Genomic DNA, 26,587 nt, shown 5'->3' with positions numbered 1-26,587 from the left:
CTTCAGAAAATCCAGCAGCTGAATCTGTGATGAAGACCCATAAAGACATATAATCAGATGGAAGTAATTACAACATAGATATTCTTAATGCGGGAAATCTCCACAATTTTTGAAGCAACTATTTTGAATTATTTCTCTTTAACAGAAGACGTGGTTTTCTTGAGTGCTAAGCTTTAAAAAGTGGGAATTAGGACAGCCACGACATCGTCCTGTTGCAGTTGGAGGGGTTTCTGGGGGGTCACTGCTGGCCGCTCTGTGAAGGTTTTCAGGGCTGGAATCACCCCCCCCGCCGCCCGTCCCTCGTGGCAGGGACAGGCGGCGGAGGTACTTAAGCCAGGAGACAGAGACCACGCAGGGAATCCAGTAGTGAAGAAGAGCTTTATTCAAATTTCCCGCAGCTTATAAGGGCTGCTGGGCCAAAGAGGGGATTGGCCATTTGGCTAGCCAGTGGAAGGAGACAATATAATAACTATGGCAACACAGAAACCAATGGTAGACAAGTGAGTTAACAACTTCCAAACCCCGGCATCGTCCCACACCCACAGACGGGAACTTAAAAATTAAAAACATTGTTGATGGCAGTTAGTGGAAAGAAGAGCATCCTAAAGCCTGATACGCTTATGTTGACCATATGTGTACACTTGGTGGTCTCTTTCACAACTCTCAACTGCCATGTACCATATGACTGAGCTTTAAAACGACTTTTGTTTCAAATGGGTTAACATGATAATTTCTGTAAATGAAGGAGTATGCATCCGAGAGCAGAGATTCTGAACATAAACTCTTGCTCCTTTTTAAACATTAACATTCAGCTAATAGAATGAGAAAACAAGATACACAGAAATAGACAGAAATAGCCAGTTCTTTTTGCTTTTGCTTTTCTTTTTTAAAGCTGTATCTCTGTGCTACCTACAGTAAATCATCACTGTACAGTTGTTTTGTAGTTTTCATATCACCCAACAGGGCAGGCTAAGAAAAAGAACTGGGAACAACTGGAATTGAAAATAGCATAACATAATCTATCAAAACTAGAAAGTAAACTGGTAATTTAAGAGATGCTTTCCCTGGATCTCTCTGTACATTTTCCTACATACCATAAAAGTATTTTGCTAATTTATGTTACAGGACAATACATAAACTAGTTATTTCTCCCACTCTCTTTTGATAATATTGCATACCTATGATAGCCAAGGACATGCATCAGTCGCTGCTTTAATTGCACGAGATTTCTTTGAAAAATCATAACTTTTCTCTATAGTAGAGACATTATGAGGAAAAACAAGTTTGAATTTCACAAACTGTATATGAACACCCACAATTGAAAGACATTTTTGCTTGTGGTCATATACTTAGGTTCTTCCCACAGGGTTGCCATTCTTTCACTCCACAGCTTTCTCCATGTCCATTTCTGAGTTTCCCATCTGTGAGGGGAGAAAAAGAATCTTGATAAAGCTGGCTAAAAAACATTTTGTAACAATCTGTGCCCATGGGAGTGGACTTTGCATTTGCCCCGTGCCCTCTGCAGTATACAGACATGAACATAAAAACACAAACACACAAGCAAGAACATTGAAGGAAGAGATCTCAGCATACAGCCAATACTTTCAAACAAAAGGCGCATGGAGCTTGGGTTAGGTCATTGCCCTAGAGCTTTTCAGCTTTTGTCAGGAATTCTTTTTCAATAGTCTGCCCATTAGCCATCTCCCTCAGCAGTCAGATAACTCTTGGTACTAGCATAAGGAAGGAGTAGAGGTGCATAGCCAAGGTTAGAAAATGAAGATAGCGCTGGGATCAACAGTGACTCGAGTCAACTTGAACTGATACAAAATGGCAGCTGCAGCTGTCTGCACAGCGAGATGAAGACAAGAATTTCAGGGACAGGTCTTTTGCCAATTCACATTAAATCTCTACAATTACAAGTTGCCTGTAATCTTACTAAAAACCAAAACACGTAACTCAATTTTCTATTGAGGTAGGTAAACCCCAACCACTTACCAAACTACTTGTATGAATATGACAAGTCACAAATGGTTATGCTGTTCAAAACTCCTTGAGCAGTGTTCCTTCTGCTAGGCTTGCAATAGGCACTGGGCATTCTCATACAGCCTAATGGCAAGAATGGGGTGGAAGGGTCCTGCTTACTCCTGCAGCAGACCTCTTGGTCTGCGCTGCCAACAGAGCAGACTGTGGGTTCTATGTGGTGGGTACAATCCCCCTGCTCCTAGTATGGAAAATAAAGTGCCCACAGATGTGCTAGCTGCATGTTTCAAAAGATTCTGTGCTTTGTTCTTCTCATATGCAGCACAGGAATGAAAAATGAATAAAAAGTGAGTTAAATTCCTTGAATTCAAACAAGGAGAAGACAGACATTGCTTTAATGCAGAAGAGGTACAAATAATTTGTAGTACTAAGAAACATCTAGCAGACAATTAATTGACCACTAGGGGGGATCATAAGAGTGGAGAAGGGATCGATTGTACAACACTTTCCTCTCACAGAAGCTCGCCTATGTGCGATGCTGTATTTTATGAGTACAGTTCAGAAATGATTGAGAAAAGACATCCCTTTGTGCATACTTAAGTTGATATAAGCAGCTGATATTGAGTTTTCAAAACAGATCAATAACAGGTTTAATTGTTACAATGAAGGAACTTCTTTACACAGATATTTTTTCATCAGTTTAAATTAGTATAGGATAAGTTCAGCTTCCATCATGAGCAAATGAAGTAGATGTGAATGATGTGATACTAACTTCACCGAACCTGATAAGTACAAGAATCCTTCCCATCAATTTATAGGCTACCCTACTGAAGCTGATGTCTCATCATAAACATTTGATTTAGAAATCACCCTTCTAACATCTTCCAGACCAAACCAAGCCACCTGAAGTAGTGACATCAAGTTGTCAATCCAAAATTAATTCCTTCAAGAAACTATGCACAGTGATAAGTTCTGCAGAATTCAAAGCTCAATTTCTTGACAATGGACTGCTCTCAAACTAATTCCTCAGGGCACATCTCTCTGCACAGGTAGTGGGGGAGAGGTCAGAACCAGGCAATCATCAATACCATGCACAATGACTGGAACATACAGACTTGTACTCTTTTTCCAGTATTTGACTAAGAAGATGGTGGCTTTTCATTGTCCTTGAGTTGGAATAAAATGAATAAGGCACAGACTAGTTCTGAATATTACAGACTTATTTGCACATAGTTGAAGTTACTGAAATTTTTGTCATTTACTTTAGAAGTAGTAGGTGTGGGGCCTAAATATTTCAGTGAGATGTGCTCGTACCTTTTAGCATCACTAAATAAATATAAGTAATTTGCTTTTGGTTTCTTCTAGTGGCATATTACAAGAGAAGTATTATGACTATTGAAAGAACCTAGATTTCTATTGCTTAAATGGAGTCTCACATTGAATATATTAATACACAACAATACAGAGCATTTAATACAGACAATACAGGCGTTGAACATAAGCAGTTTTACAAAAGGGAAAGCTGAGTGACTTGTGGAATTACCAGCACCTTTCACCTCTATCAGGGGACTCAGTTTAATTGTCTTCTCACTACCAAGATAGTAACTACACCGTGAGGACAAATTACTTCTGAAGTTTCTTGGCTTTTTTTTTAAAGAGAAAGTGAGAAGATAATTTAGCCTGTAGGTGCCCAGTGAACATTTCCTTGCAGAAGAGGCTGCGGAGTACTGGTCATAATTTCCTAGACACTATTCCATTATGAATGAGTTTGAAGCCACAAACTAGTGCAACACATTAAGTGAGCAAAAAAAGACAGACCTGCAGTAAGTCTGGCCCCTGCTACAGCAAATGTTCAGCCTGGCAGGACAAAGCAATGAATATTCCAAGTTCAGATTTCTCATTCTTTTAAAAATAAACTGTGCCCGTTTTGCTCTTCAGTCCATATGGCATGAATCATTTCAGTGAAGCATTCATCACATCATGATTTACAATGACATTATTTCTTAGAAGTTAAGTGGTGGGGCTTCATTGTGAGGAGCTTTATGTATTACAGCCATTCTCTGTTGTCTTTCACTTGTTTCACTGAAAGGTAACTTTATTAATCTCAGCTCAAAACTGGAGTTACTGGAGTGAAAAACTAAGCAGAAAGTGGTCCTGCTTTTAGGTTTTCTGGTTGAAAATTGATTTCCTTATAAGTGTACACAAGCTTTTTATTTTAAGCTTTTATACTCATGTATGATGTAGGCATAAGTGCTTGATTGCTATTTATTCTGTTTTCATTTTAAGAAAGTACAACAGAGATAAGTCTTATGATAGTTCTTATGCCAATGCAAATTTACTTAGAAAATTATGAATATTTAAGTGGCAAAGAAGGTATATGACCACGGGTGTGAGTTATCTGAGAGGGATTCTCTGATGTCAGAAACCTGCTACTGAGTCCCGATAACCTGTGTCAGTAACACTGGAAGGCTGCAGAGTTCTCTAGGAAAGTGTGTGTGTGAGGTACACACTGTACACAGGAACTGTGCTGCATCCACAGGGAAACTGGCTATATAGATTTGCAGCAGCCCCTTCTTTCAACTCATACCTTTTTTATCACTACCCATTTCTTTATTTCATGGATTTGCCATGGAATTAAGTGAATTTTCTGTGGTTTTTTTCCCTATTAGCTTCTTTCTGATGAGAAATCAGAGAAAGAAAGAACTTCTGCATATAGTAAGATAAAATTATTTCTGTGCTAGCCATTACAGAGTGTGACCTTGGTAAATTGCTTAAAGCTCAGTGCTTCAGGTGTAAAAACAGTGTTATCCGAGTAGTAAAGATGGTAGACCAGAACTTAATACATTTAAGAAATAATAATAATAATTGTACTCTCCCTGACTGATAAAATGTAAAGTATCAGACTATCTGTCTTAGTTAAAATATAGGAAACATGGAATATTATTAAATGATGGGAATAGTTTACTTCTTAAAAAAACCCAGGTCAAAACATCACAAGGTAGCAAATGTTGGATCTTGAATGTAAAGCTGAGACTTTCAGAGTATGAGACATCCATTCCACTGGGGCTTGACTCACAAGTCATACTTCACAATTTATAGCAAAACTGGATTCTTAACATATTGGAATAAAGATTTTAACAAGCTTCCATCTGTTAAACCATCAAGTTGGCTTGGTCTGATCATGCTTACTGTTTTAATAAATAGCCAGCGTAATTTTTCAAACCATAGCTTTCAAATTAGTTTGGAGCATTTGAACTTGCACTAGTTGTGGCCAGTCCTGAAAGATTGACGTTGCTTGTACGTTTGGAGTAGCCCACACCACAGGGAGGGCCCAACCTCCCGTCCCCGTGGCTTGGAAGAAAGGCATACCAGTGCCATTTAGGAAGGGTGGGCTGAGAAGTGACCTCAGGGATAGCCACTTCCTTGACTAATGGTATTGCAAATGAGACATAATTGGTCTCAAACAGGAAGGGAGTGAACCACTAAAGTCCAAATGGAACTCCCTGTCTGGAAGGTGTGTTTGCCACAGCAAAAAAAAAGCTTCTCTGTTAGCATGGGAAAATGAACTGAGGGCATATTTGTCTTTTTGTTGTGTTTGTCTTTTTCAACAGCACAAACGAAAACGTCAAAAAAGAAGTGTGTGTGCAATGAAATTCTTGCTTTTCCCTCTCCAAAATAAGACCCACTAATAATGTAAAGGCTTCGGTAGTGCAACACAAGCAGTTTTCAGGGAGCCTGGTAATGGAAAGGCTTCAACAAGCAAGATTAGATAGAAATTCCCTCCTAGTTAGGGAATTAAGGTCCAAATCAAAGTGTGACGTGAATGTAAATTGAGATAAACTTGTGATACTGAAACTGTACACAAGCTACTCACTTCTGTGTGTATAACTTGGAAAGTAAATAATGATGTATCAATAATAGGTACTTTGTGATAATCATGTTTTGAGGGAAAAATCAACAAACATTCCCCCTACCTTACCTGTATAACACATTTATCCTAGCAGTCACTACTGCCAAATTGCCTTTCCTTTATAAGCACTGTATGTGAGAATAGAGAGAATTAATTCAATATCCTAAATGGTTTTCTCTGAACAACAGATATTAAGTTAATAATCTGTTGTATGTATGCTCATTGAAAATGCAGGCTGCCAGAGTTTGTGGATAAGAATCTGAAGAGAAGCAACAGGAGTCTGTGAGAAGGTGGGAGAAGGAACATTTAGGATATATCTATATTTTTGATCATTTTATATATTAGTATTAAAGGTTAAAGCAAAGCATCAGTAAAGTTAAAATTAATGTTTGTGGTGCAAAGTAAAGCATTCAAGAAGCCATCAAAAAGAAGTCATAATGGGAAAGGTGATTAAAAAAAAAAGGATTAAAAAATGGCTAAATATTAACAGCTAAAAAGATACACTAGTAAGAAAGCCTGAGCATGCTTGATTATGTCCCATTCTTTTTAAACCCTGAGTGATAGGAGTATCCAAAATAGGAAGTGATTTGGATGTTAACCAAATTAAACCTATACCATTAAAAGTTTTCTTATGAGACAACAGGAATAAATGAATTGTGCAAACTTTTGTCTCTTCTTCATCTCTGTTTCTCCATCCATGCTCATCAGTTTCTCATGCATGCTTTCATGGGGTCTTTGATCCGGACTTTTTCTCCTCTCCTTCTCAATCTTGTCCTTGTCTCAGTTCCCCTCATGAACTTCAAGAGACTGCAAAGCACAGGAAGTGCTAAGGATTCAGTGAAATGCTTTCTTATATAATCTAATCTGTGTGAAGCAGCTGGGATGACATGGCTGAAATAATAAAAAAATGAGTAAATAAAGGAGCATGAAGCATTTCAGCCCAAATTATTGAAGTCTGACAGTATTAGAAGCCAATAAAAAATGTATGATGTGGCCCTTAATGTATGCAATCTTCCTCTCATGGAAAATCTAGTACAAACTCATACGTGCACACATCTATACATATACATATGTATATATAAAAGTAATTCCCTAACTTATGTTTCAGGTTGGGGTGAGGTTTTGGTTCTTAGGCTTTGTCTTTCAAATGATTCACCTATCTATTGCTTTTGTGAAAAGTTCTTAGCATAATTCTATTGGATTCTCCTAGAAAAAAAAATAAGGTATTTTTAGAAAGCTTATTTAGTTTTGCCTCAAACTGTAGGCCCTTTTTTTTTTTTTAATAGTATCTCAGCCTTTTGGTTTTATTTCACCCCTTTCACCCCCTCTGTTGCTATTCCTTGAGAACTGTGGGTGGCCGATGAAGCAGTGAGCATCACATGATGTCACTTAGCAACCTGATGTTCATAAATAGCAACAATCATTTTTCTAATGGCTATTTTTCCCCATCAGAAAAAATGTTTAGATCCAGTCTATTCTGATAGTGCCAAATACTTCCTCTGACCTTCCAGTACATTTATTGCTTATACTTTCCTTTTTAGAGATCCAATTTGACATGATAGTATCATGGCTGATGCTATTAGAATGCTTCTAATATATTTCTGAGCTTACTGGTAATGTATAATAACAGGAATTTTTAGCACAGTTGCAGCTCTTTAAGAACAGTCTCTTCTCCCTTTTCCCAAATTCCTGCATTGCATAAATCTCAGATGCTCTCAACATACTGTTTGTGAGATGAAATTGGAAGGGTCATCCACAAGTGTTTTTTTTATATTTTAAATGCCTTTGGAGAATGCTCAGGAGGCTCAGAATTTTTTCTATTGTTTCAGAAAGAATCTGGCAGGATTTGTGCGTATCTTCTTAATATTAGTATAACTGTTTGAAATAAAATACAGTTTTGCTGTAAAGCACTGTCTTTGTTAAATATCAAGTTTTTGCAAATAGCTTATCTTCATGTGAGTATTAAGACAGAACCCAATACATGAGATTATAAACTATGAAAAGTAGAATCGTACAAGCCTTTGAAAAAGATCTTGCAAAAAATCACTTAAGAAATATAGCAAAATTATGCAACCACCTAAGCCCAGCTTATCCCCAAGGAGATCTCTGTCTGAAAGCACAGAAAGAAAACCAACCCTAAATCCTGTCTGTGCAGCATCAGTTCCCCTCTCCCTAACCATATGGCTGCTCCTCAAAGAGTTGGGGGCTCTGTAACTGAGAAGAGGGAGTAATGTGGGTGAAACCAAGACACTGTCATCATGTGTGCGTGACCGCTTCCACAAATCCTGCAGCTACTCAGTATATATTCTTCTCCCTCTCACTATTTGCATTGCTAATTCATACACCAAGTAAGTAGTGGCTGAACTACGTGATTTTTTTTAAAAAAATTAATATACTACAGAGCAGAGAAGTAAGGAAGACATGACTTCCTTTCTATTTCCAAGACATCTTTGTCACTCGTACCTTCTTTCTGTGGAGCTGCATTTCAATTCTATAAAATTGGGGAGGGGGGAAACCTCTGATAGGAACATTTATCCACAGAGCTTTATACTGCTCTCACATAGCTGTGCTATGTCATATCAGCAAACTTTTGCTATCTGAGCCACTTTAGGCATAGTGGCTCATATCTGGAGGGTGACAGCAATAAAATTGCTACAAGCAGTCTTGAAATTTCAACTTCAGTGTGTCTGGTGGAAGCCAGAAGAATAGGAACTGTGAAATATGCCACTTCCTCTTGTTGGGGGAAGTGAGGACAGAGGGACCTAATCAACAGCTCTCAATCTACTAAAACCTTTAAACTCCCCTTAACAGGAGAGGCAGATAAAGTGATCCATGTAATATATTACTTTCTACAATTTCTTCCTGCAAGCAAGCAAAGTTAAGACTACCGCTATGAAAGATGAATTCATCCAAGCTGGTATTTTATGTAAATTCTGAAGACTGAAGAAATGAATGAGAGATTATGGCCTCTGCAGATGCATGTTTTATTCCCTGCTAATGCAAGAATGTTGTTTTGTTTTGTTTTAATTCATATTTTTGTTACTATATACATGATGGGATTACTCACAGAAACCGTCACATTCAGGACGTGCTGGCTGGAGACATAGGCAGAGCAAGTCCTTAGCCTGATTACTTCCCAACATATTTTTATTTGCCTCACAATCCTTTTACATGTTATAGTGTGAATTAGAGTCGGAAGACATAGCTAAATCGAAGACAGATTGTGGGATGTAGTAAAATTAAAATCTCAAACAGTTATGAGCTGCAATGAAGATGATTTAGGAATATTTCTTGCTCTTTTGATGTCAGTAGATGGTGCTCTGTTTACTATATGCATACACTATATACACATACACAATGTATGTGCACAGAATGGCTTTATAGACAGTGATTATTATATAACGTCCCCTTAGTGCAATGGAAAGGATTTCTGGGGAGAAAAGGTATATTAAATTCAAGCTGTTAATAATTTTAGTTATTTTTACTTGAAAATATACGTTTTGCCCCTTATTTTCTTTCTAACTCCTCTTTCAGTTCACATTGGTTCATAGAGGGGTTTTGATTCAGTAGATCCTTCTGGCTTCTGCAGCAGCATATCAGGTAGCAAATAAAAACAAACTAGTGCATAAGTTTGCTTCACAACTTAACTGATTTTCATTGTAAACCCCATACACACAGCCCCATATATAGATCCATTTCGGTCCTTAACTGAGAATGATATTCTTTAATAGTCTCTCAAAACCCCCATTGTAGCAATAAACTTACTTTTAATACATTTAATGTTAGCTCTTGATGCTGATCTTCACCAATTATTATTTTCCTTATTTGTTCTGAACATTAGGGGACACCTATAACATATTGGTATTATTTAAGAGTTCTCTTGTTGGAGCTTTTGCTCATCCTTGTCTTATTTCTTTAAAATACAAACACCCATTCAGATGCCAAACTACCTAGAAGTTTTCCAATCATCAATATGAAAAAAAATTAAGTAGGGTTGAGACATGACCAAACTTTGAGGTATGCTAACTCCTCTTTGCTTTACTAAATGAAGAGTTCAGCATCTTGCAGGACAGGAAGCTTTTTGTTTGGGAACAGTTAGAAATCATAACACGTACAAAGTAAGTAAGATGATAATGGCCCACTACGGTGTCAATGGAAAAGCTCCTTTAAGACAAATTGAGTACACCTTGTGGCACTCAAGGATCTTTTCACCACTCCTTTCTCACACAGGGTTGGTGCTCCTTGCTGTCTATTTAAACATAAATATAAAATAAAGGTAGCGGAAATGTGTTTTTAGATGGAAAAAAGTGGTTTTAGTTGGTGATTCCACTGAGACACTGCTTTGCTTCAAGAAGAAAAACAGGGTGGACAGAAGGGAGGAATCAGGACAACATGTTGGAGCAGTTTCCAGGCCAGTTTTCAGCTCTGTCCATCTTCTTGCAGACAAATTAATGGAGTTGCTCAAATCTTCCTCAAGGTTTTGCATGCTACCAGCTGTAATGCATGCTGTGATGTAAGTGCCCAGCCTATATGCTACAAAGCATGAAAAGACTTAGAAGTCAAAGGGTGAAGCTTGTAAGACTGATTGATCTGAGCAAGAGATAGCTTAGTTATCCAGTAGAAAATGTCAAGGGACATGCAAGGGTCTAAGTGGTGCTGTTGTTCTGAGTAACAGTGATCACTAAAAAAATAGGGTTGGAGGTGGTATACTTCAGCTCACTATTTCTGCATTTTCTTTGTGGGGGATACAAATTCAAAGCTCTAATGTGTAGCCTTTGGTCACACCCCTCAGGTCACACCCCTCTAACACCCCCCAGACCCCTCTGCCAACCCCCCCCCGGCTGCTGTCCCCACATCATGCCCCCAGTCCCACCCCCCCCCATCACATCCCTGTCCCCATCTCACTAGGATGGCTGAGGCTTTCTCATGCAAGCCGCCTTCATAAAGATTGTCAATTGTTAATTGTTAATAAATTGGTTTCACAGAGAAATTTCTAGAACTGAGTCCTCCCCTACCCACAGCATGCCTTGAAAATGTGCCTTTTTGACATAGCAGATATGTGTTTCATAGAAAGCAAACTGTACTAAAGAAGTTTGTCAGAGTACCCAGTGGAGGGAACAATCATCTAGGAACAATTCCAACAGCACTGATGGGGCCCAAGCCTGGGACCCATAGGTTACTCAGACAGGCTGAACTACTGGGACTACCTCACATGCCCTTCTTACTGGAGAATTTTAGGTAGTAAATCAAGAATCATAGATAAAATATTATGAGGAACCTCTGTTTTGTGAATCCTGGGCAGAGCCCCAGAGCTGCCAAGCAACCTGCTGTTTGGTATGATTGCAACTTGATGCACCTGTATGTCCAGCCAATAGATAACATAAATTCACACATGAAACATTAGGTATTGAATGATTTGAGGTGCTTTTCAGTGTTGAGTAGATAAGGAACTGAATGTATCTCTAAGTATCTACAGAGACACTTGAGGAAAAAAATTCTTGCTCTGAATTGAGCTCACAATCAGCTGGCTGTCCATGAAAAGGGAATACCTCCTGGAACTATTGTAAAGGAAACTACTTGGTAAGATTGAGAAGTGTACGGGCAGTACAGCTGTACAGAAAGGGAGGTGGGTTAGTGTATTTGATAGAATAAGACACTTTCTTGAAATATAGATTTCAGAAGAAGAACATACATTTTCAACCAAAAATGTTAAGTAAGTTTCTTCCTAGATCCTACAACTGTAGTAAACATTTCTGAAGAAATGACCGACTTGAAGAAATGACTAAAGATTAACAGCTTTAGTTTTATATGCTAGCAGCCAAAGCAGTTTCTCACTTTGTGGAATTCATCCAGGCTTCTACTCTCTAACTTTAGTGGCTTACTCCAGATTTAAACCAGTGTAAGCAAGGGCAAGTTAAAAATACTTGTGCCACAATTGGCCTTGGAAAATACATTTCTCCATGATAGACATTAAAGTGACTGCTGAGGCAGACAGCATGTCTTGCCCATAATAATTTTCTATTTGCTTCTTTTCCTCAGTCCTTAAAATGAGTTCATGACTTCATAACTCTAAGAGTAAATACATTGTATAATGAATACACTTTTTATTCAATATTTGGAGGAAATTAAAGTAAATGTTGTATGTAATAATACTGCATGGAAAAAGCAATGATAATTATCTGATGAGGGAGTTAATATGAAGGGCACTTAGTTAATCTTGTGGTCTGAGGTAAATGGCAGACAATCAAGTAAACCTAATTAACATCAAAACAAAGACAAAGAGCATTACCAGTTCTTAGCTAATTTCTTATTTTCTTCAGAATACCATTACATGAAAAGGTTAGGGCTTATATATTCAATTAAACCTAACTCCATAAATGAATGGTCATGCTTTAGTCAAAGCTGACCCAGACTTTCAATCTACACTCCTGCAAGCAGGCCTTACTCACACAGATAGACCTTGGAGTTTTGCCTAATGGCATTTCCACCCTGTTATTCTGGTACCTGAGCACTGCACAAGGAGAGGGGCATTAGTGACAAAAGAGACAACCATTGCAATAATTATGATATCAAATTTCAGCACGGACACTTAAATGAGAGCAGCCTTGCTGAAGCACCAACACCTGGGAAAAGCTCCCAAGAACAAGTATATTTTCTTTGGATTATATTTTTGGTTTGGGGGAAGGATTTCTGACATTTTCTTTGGGGTTTTATAAAGTGAATATCCATAATGTATCATTAAATTTAATTTCTGGTCATCCTGTTGGTTCCTTCTGCTGTTCATTAATCCTGGAGGATTCTACATCACTTTTAGATAATCTTTCCATGAATATAGCACTGTGGCTAAACATTATGAGATGTACTTTGGATGTCACATGCGTCATTTCTTCATACATTTATACACAAACACTTGGACAGAATATCAGAGAATGAACAATACAAAACCTTTCTAAAACTGCCTATTTTCACAAATTAACTTAGAATTGAGCAAATGGGACTTAGAAAGGGTTTTGAAAAGTGAATATTTCTTTTTCTCTATGTGAACCATTTGAGGTGAACACCTCAGATGAGGAGGAATACCAGATTAAAATATCTACCAGTATGAGGAACTAGCATATTTTTTCTAGGGAAAAGAGTAATAAAGCATTTTCATTTTTTTTTCTGTTTATGCAGTACACAGATGTTGTTTAAGAATAAGCAGTTCACTTATTTCATGATGTTGACTGTTAAAAGGTAAGAACACTGAAATAGGGTGCCAGCCCTGAATCTTTGTCCCTCTTCAGTCCTGACCTGGCAGGTGGCCATCCCTAGGGAGAGTCAGTAGGGATTTTGCCATATATATTAGGGGTGACTGGGAAGGCACACAGAATAGCAATTGTCCATCTGCTGGAAATCTCTGTTATGTTGATCTGTAGAAATGCTCAATTTTACCTAAGCATATTCACCTACAAAAGGAAGAAGGGGATAGAAGAAGACTGGAATAGAGAACAGCTTTTCTACTTAGGATTTGTGCAAAATATTGTGTGCTTTGTCCATGATTCATGAAAGTCGATGAGCATTAGCTATAAACTGCAGAATTTTGTTTTGTTTTGCACAGATGTCACTATGATAGAGTTTGATTAACCTTTCTATGCATTTTGTAGGTTTTACTTTGTTAACAGTATTGCCCTTTTCCCGTTGCCTTTCATGTTTTTTTTCCTCCTAATGACAAAGCAGTGTCTAATTAGATTTGTAAAAAATTTACCCAAATATTAGTCTTTATTGGGAATTAATAGAATAGAGAACTCACTGTTAAGAAATAAAGCAAGTTAAGAGGGAATACGTGCATGTAGTAGAGAGGTGTCATGGAATGACAGGAAAAGGGCAGCACCTTTAAATTAAGAAAGGAAAATGATGTAATAATGATTAAACCACAAAACAGAACTCCAACACAGTGAATGAGCAATAAAAATAAGGTAATAAAAAGGAGTACTGAACTAGCTCATGAGACATGTTATTACAGTGAACATTATGCTAGCACTGTTTATTTTGCTTAGCATTATGGACACCTTCAAGGTTGCTATGACAAATGTGTGTGAGTGTTTAACGGAAAATGAACATTTTTTTTTTTTAGCTAAGAAGGCATCCACCAGTTCTCTGCCTACTCAATTTCCTAAATTACGTGCCACATAAATTTAACTTTATTGGCACTAGACAAATGTTACCGTTAACCACTTACTCTTTAAAACAATCTTCAAAATATTCAGTGTGTTTCTCTGTTGACATTCCTCAATCCATAAATTGTAATCCATGCAGTTTGGCTTGAAAAAAGTATTCACTCAAAATGTAAAGCACAATAATAGCACCTAAATAAGAAGTTCTACTAGCTAAAAAGATAAAATTAATATATACAGCTTCTACTGGATTCAAGGGAAATTACAGTTTTTTCATAACTGGCCTTTCAATGACTTTTTCATGGCATTGAAAGAGTCTTATTCATTAAGTGACACTTAAATTTATGCAAGCTTGTTACAGCAGAGGGAGTAAGGGAGGAAAAACTCAACAGGGTTTCTCCATGTGACTTACACAAACATTATCAATGTAGTTCATTCACTGATCCAATGACAAACTCAGAGGCCTTTTACCAGCTAGAATAGGTGTACGGGACCAAATAAAGAGGGAAAGTGGAACTGGGACAACCACAGACTGAAACTGAGCTAAAAATAGGTCACAACAAGGCCACACAGGAGGGTCACACATTGCTCTGAGGCAAGACTAAATGGATGGTGTAAAAAGATGAATATAAGATCAGGAAGCCCAACTAATCAGATCTCAGCATTTCAATAGGAATGGATCAATTTCCTTTCTTGGGACCTCGAGCTGAAGGTAAACTGCCCTCTAACCTGATAACTAAAGAATTTTATGGTATTATTGATGGAAACCTTGTTATATGTTTTTTCTCTCCTGAAACATTGTTTAGGAGATGCATTTTTTACCCTTTTCTTCTGTTTGTTTCTACGGGATGACTGGAAGAAAACTGTCATGTTTGTACATCATCACAGAGGTGCCTGATGAAATGTAACACTGTCACTGCCAGCCTAACAAAAAGCATCAGGTGGCTTCAAGTCATAGCATAGGAACCTGTAAGACTACAAGTGATATTGATCATGTTCTTGCCTGATGTTTGCAGTTGAAGATTCAGGCTCATAAGAGATCTCCTAAAGACCTGTCCGTGACACTGTCAAAAGAACTCTAAAGCAGCATACATATAGATGAGGCACTTCTACAAATGTTCCCAAAGTTAATGCTCTTCTAAAGCTACAGGTGGCAAATAACATAAAAGCCTAAACTTGCTGCTCAGGAAATACTATATGTAAGCAAACAAGTGACTGAGAACAAGAGGAAAAAAACCCAAACCCAGAACACTTTTCTGGGATGTATTTGGTGATGTAAGAGAAGCTTAATCTCCTAGCTGTGGAGATTTTGCTTGAGATACCACAGTCTGTTTCAAAACCACAGTGGATATTTTTGCCATTCCTCGAGATATGCTGTGGTTCACTCAGCTCTGCCCAGCTGAAAAGAAACTTTTCACTATGCCTCTGCAGAGTGCTGCATGAGATATTTGCATTGGTAGAAGAGCTGAAATGGTTGTGTTTGAGTTAAACACAAGAGTAGAACTAATGCAGGGGTTGAGCAAGGCTGAATACCAAGCTGCTAAGGTAAACTCCATCTCAGCTGTCTCATTCTGGTCAGTTAATGGCTTGAAAAAATGGAAGCAACCTTATACAGCTGATATTTAGCATCAGCCCATACTAACTTACCTGGATCTATTTCACCTGAAGAAAACTGTTAATAAGCCACTGTAACATACTGTCTACATGTTACCTAGCAGACTGATTAAGTGCTGCTCACAGACATATATAATGGACATAAGTCTTCAGCAAGCTTAAGTTTTTGGAAGGAACAAGACTGGGCACTCAGCAATTCTTTGCATTCAACACATTGTATAGGAGCCCAGTTACCTTTTTTTAAGCAATTTTACATCCTGAATGGATAATATGCATGACCATTATAAGTTGCTATATTTCAATATATAATTGACCTGGAGGATGCTCCCAAAAAAACCCCACCTGTTTGGGAAAGACCTGCAGTCTTGAATTGGCATTACAAATTACTGTTGACTGTGATCCAACAGTTCAGTATTATAAACAGAGAAAGGTAAGAAATTAATTTTTCAGATATTGTGCTGATATGTGATGACATGGCAGACTTATTGAATAACTGCACTCTAGCTGAGTACACTGACACTAAGAAGCACCAGTTGATCTTCTCTTGACCAGCTTTCTCCACTTTTGTAAAAAATGAAGATGAGTGGACTGACAATCTTTCATGATCTTCCTTAAACTGTCACTGTAGATGTGATATTGACAAATTACTTACTGTCCAAAAAGGGAGGCAAAGAACTCACTGAAAAATTATATTAGCGTGTTGTTACCAGCCATATCTCAGAAGTTGCTTAAGGTTTGGTGACTACCCAAGCATATGAGCAGCTGATGATATTACTGCAATAGAGTTGATCTTCAAAGCCAGAGATATAGTTAAGCCCTAACTACACCATGTAGTGGAAATAGAAAAAAAATCATTGCAACATGGACTGCAGCTGATTAGGTGCCATCTGATCATCCATGTAAATGTGCAATCTGAAATTCCCCTTAGGCTGCATCACAGATGTCAAAGTTCCACCAAATCCAGGCAGTGTGTTCACCAAATGCTCTAACAGCCAAGACTTTTATCTCAAGTGATGTTGTGATAGTATGTCAGTTGCTCTGTTTTTGCAGACATGAATCATTAATGATGTCAACCTTTCCTAAATGACCTTCGTAACACATGGGAGCAGTTCCATTTAAATGTTCTTACGGCCAGTTACCACACACACAGTTTCAAACTGAGCATGCTTGAAGACTTTTTCTACAATATAATCATTGATTACATGAGGTGAGATTTTTCACACATGCAAAATTTTCAGAAGGAAAATAATCCCTGAAGAGGTCCACATGCATAGCAGGACCTAGTCTGTCCATTTACAAATCTGTATCACTTTGTTATCTTGCAAAGGACAGTTCTTTAACTAACAGCCTAATAAGGAAGCCTACATTTGTTAAAGGTCATTTGTGGAAAAACAATAGAAACACAAATCATCACTGATTTAGTACATGCTACTCATGAATTGAAGAGAAAGCCCAGATGGTGTTCTGCTCAGGTGTACAAAAAGACTTGACTGGATTGCCTGCTCTGTGAAGAGGAAGGCTTCTACATCATCCTCAGAAGATTAAAAGTAGATTTTTAAGTGTAGGTGCTTAGGAAAAGAGTGAAAAATAAGCAAATTGAAGGACTTGAAATAAGCAGTTGTCCAGTGCAAGCAGCTTTGCACTTAAGATGTAACTGAAGCCTAAACCCCAGGGGTATGGTTAAAGATAACTTCTATCTCATACTTCAGCAGATCTCTAGCCAAATAGAAATACCTGCACTGGGCAAAGCACATTGTAAATGTTAGTTTAGAAGATCTGAAACTGTTCTATGTCATCTAGAAATACAAAAGCTCAACTGGTTGAGTCTGTTTTCTAAATTCTTCTAAGTAATAGTAACTATCCTAACAAACTGTTACAATACAGATCTGCTAACATTCTCATCCTTCTTTTCCCTCTAAATGTAAATGTTTGTGTTAAAGAAATTGAAAGGGAGAAACAGAGAGGCTGAAGAGGGAATGGAGTTAACTGCTGCAGTGAGAGAGTTTCAGGAGATACATCTGGGCCACAGCTTTAGGGTGTGAAGTTGGAGCCAATCTTACAGCTCCAGTGGCTCACAATCCTAACTCTGATGCCTGTGTGACATTTTCTCCAGTCCAAAGGTATATTACTGCAAGACTGAAGAGTGGTAGCATGGAAAATTAAAACAAACATAACCACTCCCATCATCCTTCAGCTTACTTCCCACCTTACTGGAAGGAGTATTTTTAGGGTTTTTTTTGGTTGGTTTGGGGGCAAAAAACATCTACTTTCCTTACACTACTGTAAAGCCTCATGGTAGTGTTTACCAAGAAATCCGTCATTAATAAATACTGGAGGACAATACTATCAGTGGTCAGAACTGCTGCCACACTCATGAATGTGAGTTGGTTCAGAGGTGTCAGGCTGAACAAATGAGGACTCGGGAGAGCAAAGACAGGACTAGTCTAAAAGGAAGAGAGACTTCAGGCAATAACAGAACATTTTTTGAAAAGACTGGTAGATTAATAGAGAGAAAAGCTACAGAGAGCATTAAATCATCAAGGATAGTGCAGGAAGGACTTGAGTCATGATCAGCATGTTACTGAGTAAGCTGATGAGCCAGACTTACCACTTCAGTGCTGGCTGGAGGTAAACTAGCAGGATCCATAGGCAACAAAACACCCAACAAGCAAATGATGCAGTTCAGGTACTTTTGAATTTTCCAGAAACACAAAAAGTACCAAGGTTTTTAGCATATTTCATTATTTTAAACTTCATGAGAGAGAAACAGGACTAAGAAATGTGAACTGTCAATTATATAGTTAAAATTTATTCTAGTATTCACTTGAGACAAATGTCTGTCTAAAAATGGGATGGATGTTTGTGTGCAGTAACATTACTTCCATTTTTTAGTAGAGGCATGAAGGAGAATGACTCAGCCTCCTCAAGTCCCCACCTATCCTTTGGCTCTGGCTACTAAGAACAGTTTAAATTTTGTAGTAGGTACAGGGTCCCAGAGCCTCTGACTAGCTGCTAACTCTGCCTGTGTTAGCACACCCACATCCAGTCTCACCCTGTTGCTGCTGCTTCAGTCTGAGCAGGTGCGTGTGCCTTCCAAATAAACACTGCTCAGACATTTTTGCCTGGCTTTGCTCAGGCCTCAGATTCCAGACAGGTTTTAGAGATGCTTTTAAGACAGATTGGTAATCTGGAAAAGGTTTGGAGGGCCTGATTTTTTTTTTTTTTTTAACTAAGCTATCTTGAAATTAGTTAGCAACTCTGGGAAAACATTTTTTTTATGCCAAAAGAGCATGTGAAGCAGCTGTTCACTACTTACACAAACACCTGTGCATACTTTTAAGCTTACTAACAGTTGGAATAGCTTTCCCCCTCACCTCAACACCATGTTAATACCTATTACTTATATTAAAAAAGCCTTTGTTCATGAAATATATTAAAATTTTAATAATTCTGATGGTGAAAAACATTGAGTTATAATGATGACATGACTAAAATGATGGTAACTTGATGGTAACTTGAAAATTCAAGCATTAACAGTAGTATTTGCCTCCAAATTAGAGACCAGATTTAGCAGGCACAAAATCGTATCACTTATTCTGAACCTGCTCTCTTGCTTCAAAAAATTTAGTTTTCTTGAAAAACAAGCCACAGAATTGCTGATGCAGTAACTGAGTTCTGGAGATCACCTAGTCCAACCTTGCCTGCCCAAAACAGGGTCAGTTTGAGCAGATTGAGTTCAGAATCCACCTCTCTGATCAACCAGCTCCAAATGCACTAAAGCCTTCTGGATACTCCTTCACAACCATGACTTACATAAGCTTACTCTATTAATGTAGCTAACAAAGAGATGTCTACGCAAGTCTGCCACAAGCTAGAATTACTCACAAGTCTGGATACCACCACCATTTTAGAACACAGCATTAACTGAAATGTCTGGAGAGCAGTCAACCTTCAATATCAACCAATTAGCTATTCATCTGTGCAAATCCTAGACATGCACTATTTACAAGGAGAAGCGTTCTGTACTATCACTTGGTGGATTTCTGAGACAGTGCCTATTATGGAAGAGCCAGGACATGGACTGTATCAGACTTAATCACAGAATATGCTGAGTTAGAAGGCACCCACAAGGATCATTAAGTCCAACCCTTAGCCCTTGGCCATCCCCAAGAGTCACACCATGTGCCTGAGAGGATCATCCAGATGCTTCTTGAACTCTGTCAGTCTTGGTGCCATAACCACTTCCTTGGGGAGCCTATTCCAGTGCCCAACCATCCTCTGGGTGAAAAATCTTTTCCTAAAATCTAATTTAAACTCCTGACACAACTTCAGGACATTCCCTTGGGTCCTGTCACTGGTCCCCACAGTCCTGTACCTGTCCCTCCTCTTCCCGTCACAAGGAAGTTTTAGACTGCAATGAGATTTCCCCTCAGTTTCCTCCAGGCTGAACAGACCAAGTGACCCCAGCTGCTCCTCATATGGCTTCCTCTCAAGGCCCGTTGCCATCTTTCTTGCCCTCTTTTGGACACTCTTTAATAGCTTAATATCTTTCTTATATTGTTATTTTTCCTATATAATTATAACTGCACACAATATTCAAGGTGAGGCCACACCAGTGCAGAGCAGAGCAGGATAATCCCCTCCCTCGACTGGCTGGCGATGCTTTGCCTGATGCCCCCCAGGACATGGTTGGCCCTCCTGGGTGCCAAGGCACTGCTGACTCATCTTCAGCTTGCCATCGACCAGGACCCCCAGGTGCCTTTCCATGGCATTGCTTTTCAGCATTTCATTCCCCAGTCTGTACGTATATCCGGGGTTGCCCCATTTCAAGTGCAGAATCCGGCACTTTCCCTTGATGTACTTCACGTGGTTAGTGATTGCCCAGTCCTCTAATCATTCACAATAAGACTCAAAGGCCCTGGGGAAGTCAAAAGGTGCATAGCTGTATTCAGAATGTTTGAAATCTCCTGTGAATACTGCATCACTTGTCAACTCATTCCAAAGAGATTAATTTTGTGAACAGGGCCCAGATGATGCTCCTCTTCCTCTGCCCTCCCTCTCCATTCTCCTGATTCCACACATAAAATTTAACCTCTGTCCCACGGTGTACCTCTTCAGCTTGTGGGGATCACCATTCTCACTTCTCATGTCTCCACTAATTTCCAGTTTTTTAAGAACTGAAGACCCCACACCCAGATAAGAAGGAACAGTCACTGCAGCATTCTCATAACAAAAGTAGCCCTGAAAGAAGAAGAGCTCTCTTCTTCATAAGAAGCATTTTTAACACTTAGCCATAACATCATGGAAAACAAGAACAGTGGATCCTGCCCCGCTGGTGCCTCAACCATTCGTAGTACTGTTGAAGGCCAATAGTGACAACCGTCTGTAATGGGTTTGTTACTCTCCCTGAGAAGAAAACAGATAGGACAGGTCATTTGATGTGTATTTTACCAATAAGGGCATTCCATACCATGTTACGTCAGCTCAGATATAAAATAGACAGGAAGGAAGCAAGTGGCCCCTTCTCTTCCAGGTAGCTCAGTGGAGCAGTCAGGCAGTTCCTTCAGGGGAGAAGAGCGTTGGTTGTGGGGAAGTATCTTTATTTTTAGTTCTTCTCTGCGTGAATAGTGTTTATAACATCTTCCCTCTTTGTGTAAATATTAGCAGCTTTGATTCCATGGGGTTTTTTTTCCCTTCTTTTGCCCCTTCCCCCCTCCCCTTCCCTCCGGAGGGATTGGGCGCAGGCCCAGAGGATACCTGGTGTTCAGCCAAAGTAAACAATAACACTGTCCCAAACTAATTTGTTCCACCATGTTGGTTTCAACATAGTTTCAACTGTAAAAATTATTTAACTGTATTACTGATGTGATTGTTAGAGCATGAGAGCAAACCAAGAATTGTTTAGAGCTTCAGGGTTTGGTTTTGCACCTCCGCTTGGAAAGAGTCACCCAATAATGTTCTGCAGAGTTCAGCCCATTAGTCATCTTGTAGACAGTTAAATGCAAATAGGCAAAAAACTTAGGTAAAACCACATCAGACTTGGAAACCAATTCTTTGGATTGGTCAGTCTGTGGCTGCAAGCCCACATAACAGAGAAAAAGTCTCAGTATTACCATATTCAAGAGCGATGCAATATTTTAAACCTTTTGGACCTTACAATACAACTTTTGAATACTGTTTATAATGGACACTTGGTAATCAGCAGCTATCATCATCAGATGCACACACAGCCTGTAAAAACCCTATATGCTGGCAGAGTAAGCTGAAGAAGACTTCAGACAACACAGAAGGAAAAAGGGAATGAATTATGGGAAAAACATAGGAAAGATCAAGTCACCATAACACTCCTCTCAAAGGCAACATAAAGCAACAACAGAAAAGCACCTAAGCACATTGGCAGGCACAAAGAGTCAGCCAGCTCCAGCAAAGGGACAGTGATAACTACTAACAGCAGTAATACGTTTTCACAACTCTTTTTTACTTCAGAAAAAATAGTCTCATATCCTCACTTTGAAAGAAATAGTTCACTTCACTACTTGCTGTTTATATGGGATACAAAATGCCAAGGTACCTACATGGACGGCTAGGAGATCTCAAAATAACTGTAAATGGATCTGTATCCTACAAATGTAGTATTGGAAGGAGAGTTCACACAGGAATGGTTTGGCAAGTTGCAATACTGAAGTAGGGGAGATAGCCCATAAACTCAAGGCCAGTTTTGCATGAAACAGGAAATTTAATCATCATAAAAGGCTTTCTTACAGCTAATTGTAGCACTGATAAGAGAAACAGATTTGATTTATCAATACTGGATCTATGTTTAGAAGTATCTCCTTCCCTTTCAAAGATAAGAACTGGCTGGAGGGTCGGGCCCAGAGAGTGGTGGTGAATGGTGCTGCATCCAGTTGGCAGCTGGTCACCAGTGGTGTCCCTCAGGGATCAGTGTTGGGCCCAGTTCCGCTTAATATCTTTACTGATGATCTGGATGAGGGGATTGAGTGTACCATTAGCAAATTTGCAGATGACACCAAGTTGAGGGGGAGTGTTGATCTGCTGGAAGGCAGGAGGGCTCTTCAGAGGGACCTGGACAAGCTGGAGAGATGGGCTGATTCCAACGGGATGAGGTTCAACAAGGTGAAGTGTCGGGTCTTCCACTTTGGCCACAACAACCCCCTGCAGCGCTACAGGCTGGGCACAGAGTGGCTGGAGAGCAGCCAGGCAGAGAGGGACCTGGGAGTTTGGATTGACAGGAAGCTGAACATGAGCCAGCAGTGTGCCCAGGTGGCCAAGAAGGCCAATGGCATCCTGGCCTGGATCAGGAACAGTGTGGCCAGCAGGAGCAGGGAAGTGATTCTTCTCCTGTACTCAGCACTGGTGAGGCCACACCTGGAGTACTGTGTCCAGTTCTGGGCCCCTCAGTTCAGGAAGGATATTGAGGTGCTGGAGCAGGTCCAGAGAAGAGCAACAAGGCTGGTGAAGGGACTGGAGCACAAGTCCTATGAGGAGAGGCTGAGGGAGCTGGGGCTGTTTAGCCTGGAGGAGACTCAGGGGAGACCTGATCACTCTCTACAACTCCCTGCCAGGAGGTTGTAGCCAGGTGGGGGTTGGTCTCTTCTCCCAGACAACCAGCAGTAGGACAAGAGGGCACGGTCTTAAGCTGTGCCAGAGGAGGTTTAGGTTGGATATTAGGAAGAAATTTTTTACAGAGAGAGTAATCAGATATTGGAATGGGCTGCCCACAGAGATGGTGGATTCTCCATCCCTGGAGATATTTAAGAAGAAACTGGATGTGGCACTTAGTGCCATTGTCTAGTAACCACGGCGGTGTTGGATCAAGGGTTGGACTTGATGATCTCAGAGGCCTTTTCCAACCCGGTTGATTCTATGAAAGTTATTATTGATTCCACTGACTATGGTTCTACAATCACACCACCCCCCCAGTATTTTGCATTGTTCGCAAGCTTTTTAATGTCTGCATATTGTCCGTCATGGTGAAATCAGAACTATCTCATAGTGAGGTTGCACATTATCATGGAAAGCAGCTAAATCTGTCTTTCTATAAAATCTCCATTTTTAGACAGCAGATCCTACTGCAACAGTTTTTCATTTAGGCATTGCTTCATTATCTACCTATATATATATATCTACCTACCATGTAAGCCTGGATAGGAACTAAAAAGAGCTTTCCTGGCCATGTGTTTTTTTTCTTTCCTCTCCATCTATCCTCCCACCAAATACTGAGTTTTTTGGTCAGCTTACTTATTACGCAAAAATATGATACATATTGCTCAAAACCAGAAGGTAGAAGAGGTTTTTGTTGGAGGTTTTAAAAAAAACCCCAAACAGTAAATGCCAAACATGAAATAGTTGTTTCTGTGCATTACCTCCAAATGACATAAATAATCACACATTGCTAAAAACCCTTTGGATATATTTTGTGGGTACTGAGATGTGCCTGGAGTCTGCCAAACCAGCACTTAACTGAAATCACAATTCATCTGAGCAGCTTATTCTGTCAAAGTCATTATTTTCTCAAATATTCTCAAACTTCTCAAGTCAGGGCATGGATAGCTGAAGATACAAGCTTCTTGAAGAAGAGACTTATCTCTTTTTTTTTTCCCTTCTAGGTAAAACAAAATATTGTTATTGTTTCACATTATGCATTACTCAAAGCATAATTTAATCAAATCCCATTGTGTGTGCACACACATGTTGTCCAGCCTCAATTCTAAGACATAAAATGTGGTATTATTTTTTATTCTCATCCATTTACTTGTTATGTCTGTTTCCAATCTATTAAATTAGAACTCAGTGTTCTCAAATGATGGAAGTGATGATATAATCCTACAGACCGAAGTCTTTCTGTCCTGGTACAGGAGCACATATCAATCCATGACAGTAAGCTAAAAGGTTCAAGAAACAGTGATGCAAAATACTGAGTATTAACTGCTTAATGACAAAGGCTAACTGGTATACTTTTATGAATTCTTTTTAGAAACTGGCCACCAGGTCTGTGGTCTACAGACTGTAGTCTGTGGATTAACTTCAGTTTTTCCATTTATTTTATAAGTTCCAGCAACTGAGTTTGATGTAGCTGTAAAGAAAAAAAGAACGAGGAAAAAAAAAGAAGAAACAAAAAATAAATAAATGAGAAAAAAGAAAAGAACAAGAAAAAAGAATGAGAAAAAAGAATATAACGAGAAGAGTTCCTTACCTATCCCTTCTTCTTGTTCAAAACCAGAAGACTGTGCATTATCCATAACATTAAGGTGGATTTGGCTGAGATGTAACATTAGGTTTTTAATTTGTACGAAACCATGTTTAATGCTGAGCCACTTTCTCATATGTGGTTTTTGCGTAATTCTATAATTTTCTCTATTAACCCCTCACCTTATCAGTCACTCAATCCATTTGTCTGTTTTATTTCTCTTGTAGAGCTGCATTTTCAAATCATCAATTAAAAGCTCAAGTATCAATAGTTAATAGTCCATGTAATGATTACACCTGGTAGTAATAAAATTATTCAAGTTAGCAACTTATCAAATGAACAGTGAGAATTACTCTATTGGCTGTAACCAATAATAAAACATCTGCAAAACCCAGAGGCAAATACATTTCAATTTAGAATAATCCATCCTAAACCCTGACCACTGAGCTTTCAAATTATAGCCTCACAGATTTCTACTTGTTCATTTTTCTTCATGGAATAATTACTTTTGCTTTGTTTTCTGGTGTATATCTAATTCTTTAACTTACACAAAGGTTAGTATTATATTCAGATACACATTTTTGTGGTGGGGTCAAGTGGGAACATATATATACGGTTTATAAAAGAAATCTTGACCTCCATAGCATGATGTCAAGGACAAGTACTGCTGTAGATAAAAAGCAAGCTGGTATAAGCACATTTTTCTTTAAAACATTATAACAGCTATTAAAAGTGGTTCTTACGATGGAAGATGCTGGAGCTTGAAAGTAATACTTCTATTTACTTCTTTCTGTTCTGTTCTTGAGCTGCAATGTTTTATTTCATATGCACTGTTCAGAGTAATCCCAGCACAGAATGGAAAAAACATGTTAGCTGCTTCATTTTTAAGATAGTTTTAATCAGGTAATTACAAGAAAAAAACATTAAAACAATTTTTATGGTGTTATCTGCTATGTCAACTTACAAGGATATGATGTAACAAACCAGTTACAAACTTAAAGACATATTTACATTATATACTCAAAGTAACAAGCTATATTCATAAAGGAAACACCTATGGGATGAGTTACCTAAATTATACATCAATTACTAGAAACAAATAGCAGTTGAGGTTTAATGGAAACAATATACACATGAGGCACTTTGAGGTCATTAGGGTGGAAAGCAAATGGCACCAAGCAAAAGAAGGAAAACCATGTACAGCTTATACTGCAGCTTTGAACATGAAGGCTGCTTCTTCACCAAATGTTTGATTTCTTTAACGAACCACAACTTTTGCAATTAAGAGAGAGAAACCTTCAGGGAAGAAAACCCCCCAAACGAAACCCAAACAAGCCCCCAACCCCTCTTTTTTTTCATCAGTGCACCAAAGGAAACAGAAGTTTTATCCACTGCTGGACTAACAGTACCATAAGGCATCTTTTTAAAGTTCTTGTTTTCATTGCCAGCCCTGAGCCTGATCTTCATTTTACTAATAAGAATGTATAGCTGTACTGGCTGCACACTGTGCCATAAGCTCAGAGAAGATTTAAAGTCTCATTTAAACCTGGGCATTATTTACATAGGAGTTCAACATTATCCTCCAGGTACACATGGACAGATCATTCTGAAGAGAACTCATCCAAAATGGGAATGTTATATTCCAACAACCACAATTAAGGCATTCTTCAAAATACCTTTCCTTCTCTAGAGGAAACTGCATTGGTTAAGACTGTTTGGAAC

At 38.8% G+C, this 26,587-nt stretch overlaps 1 protein-coding gene across 3 annotated transcripts in view; it reads right to left on the bottom strand.

Moving 5' to 3' along the window:
• Nucleotides 1–360: 360 nt before the first annotated feature.
• The window catches only part of SPRED1 (sprouty related EVH1 domain containing 1), a 98,133-nt gene continuing 71,906 nt past the window's right edge, over nucleotides 361–26,587 (bottom strand). The window contains exons 8-9 of one of the 3 annotated variants that reach the window (XM_051791809.1): nucleotides 25,609–25,695; nucleotides 361–1,421 (exon numbers count right to left, since the gene is read on the bottom strand). In XM_051791809.1, the coding sequence (XP_051647769.1) occupies nucleotides 1,292–1,421; nucleotides 25,609–25,695 (217 nt within the window). In that variant the 3' untranslated portion in view covers nucleotides 361–1,291. Of the gene's footprint in view, nucleotides 1,422–25,047; nucleotides 25,162–25,608; nucleotides 25,696–26,587 lie in introns of those variants that run through there. The other 2 variants (XM_051791811.1, XM_051791812.1) reach the window with 2 other exon arrangements.

Source organism: Manacus candei, unplaced genomic scaffold (genome assembly GCF_025592945.1).
Source record: "Manacus candei isolate 608988 ecotype Guabito, Panama unplaced genomic scaffold, ASM2559294v1 h1tg000033l, whole genome shotgun sequence".
Classification (NCBI taxonomy): Eukaryota; Metazoa; Chordata; class Aves; order Passeriformes; family Pipridae; genus Manacus; species Manacus candei.
Note: the sequence above shows the minus strand (reverse complement) of the source record. Positions and strands in the feature narration are given on the sequence as shown.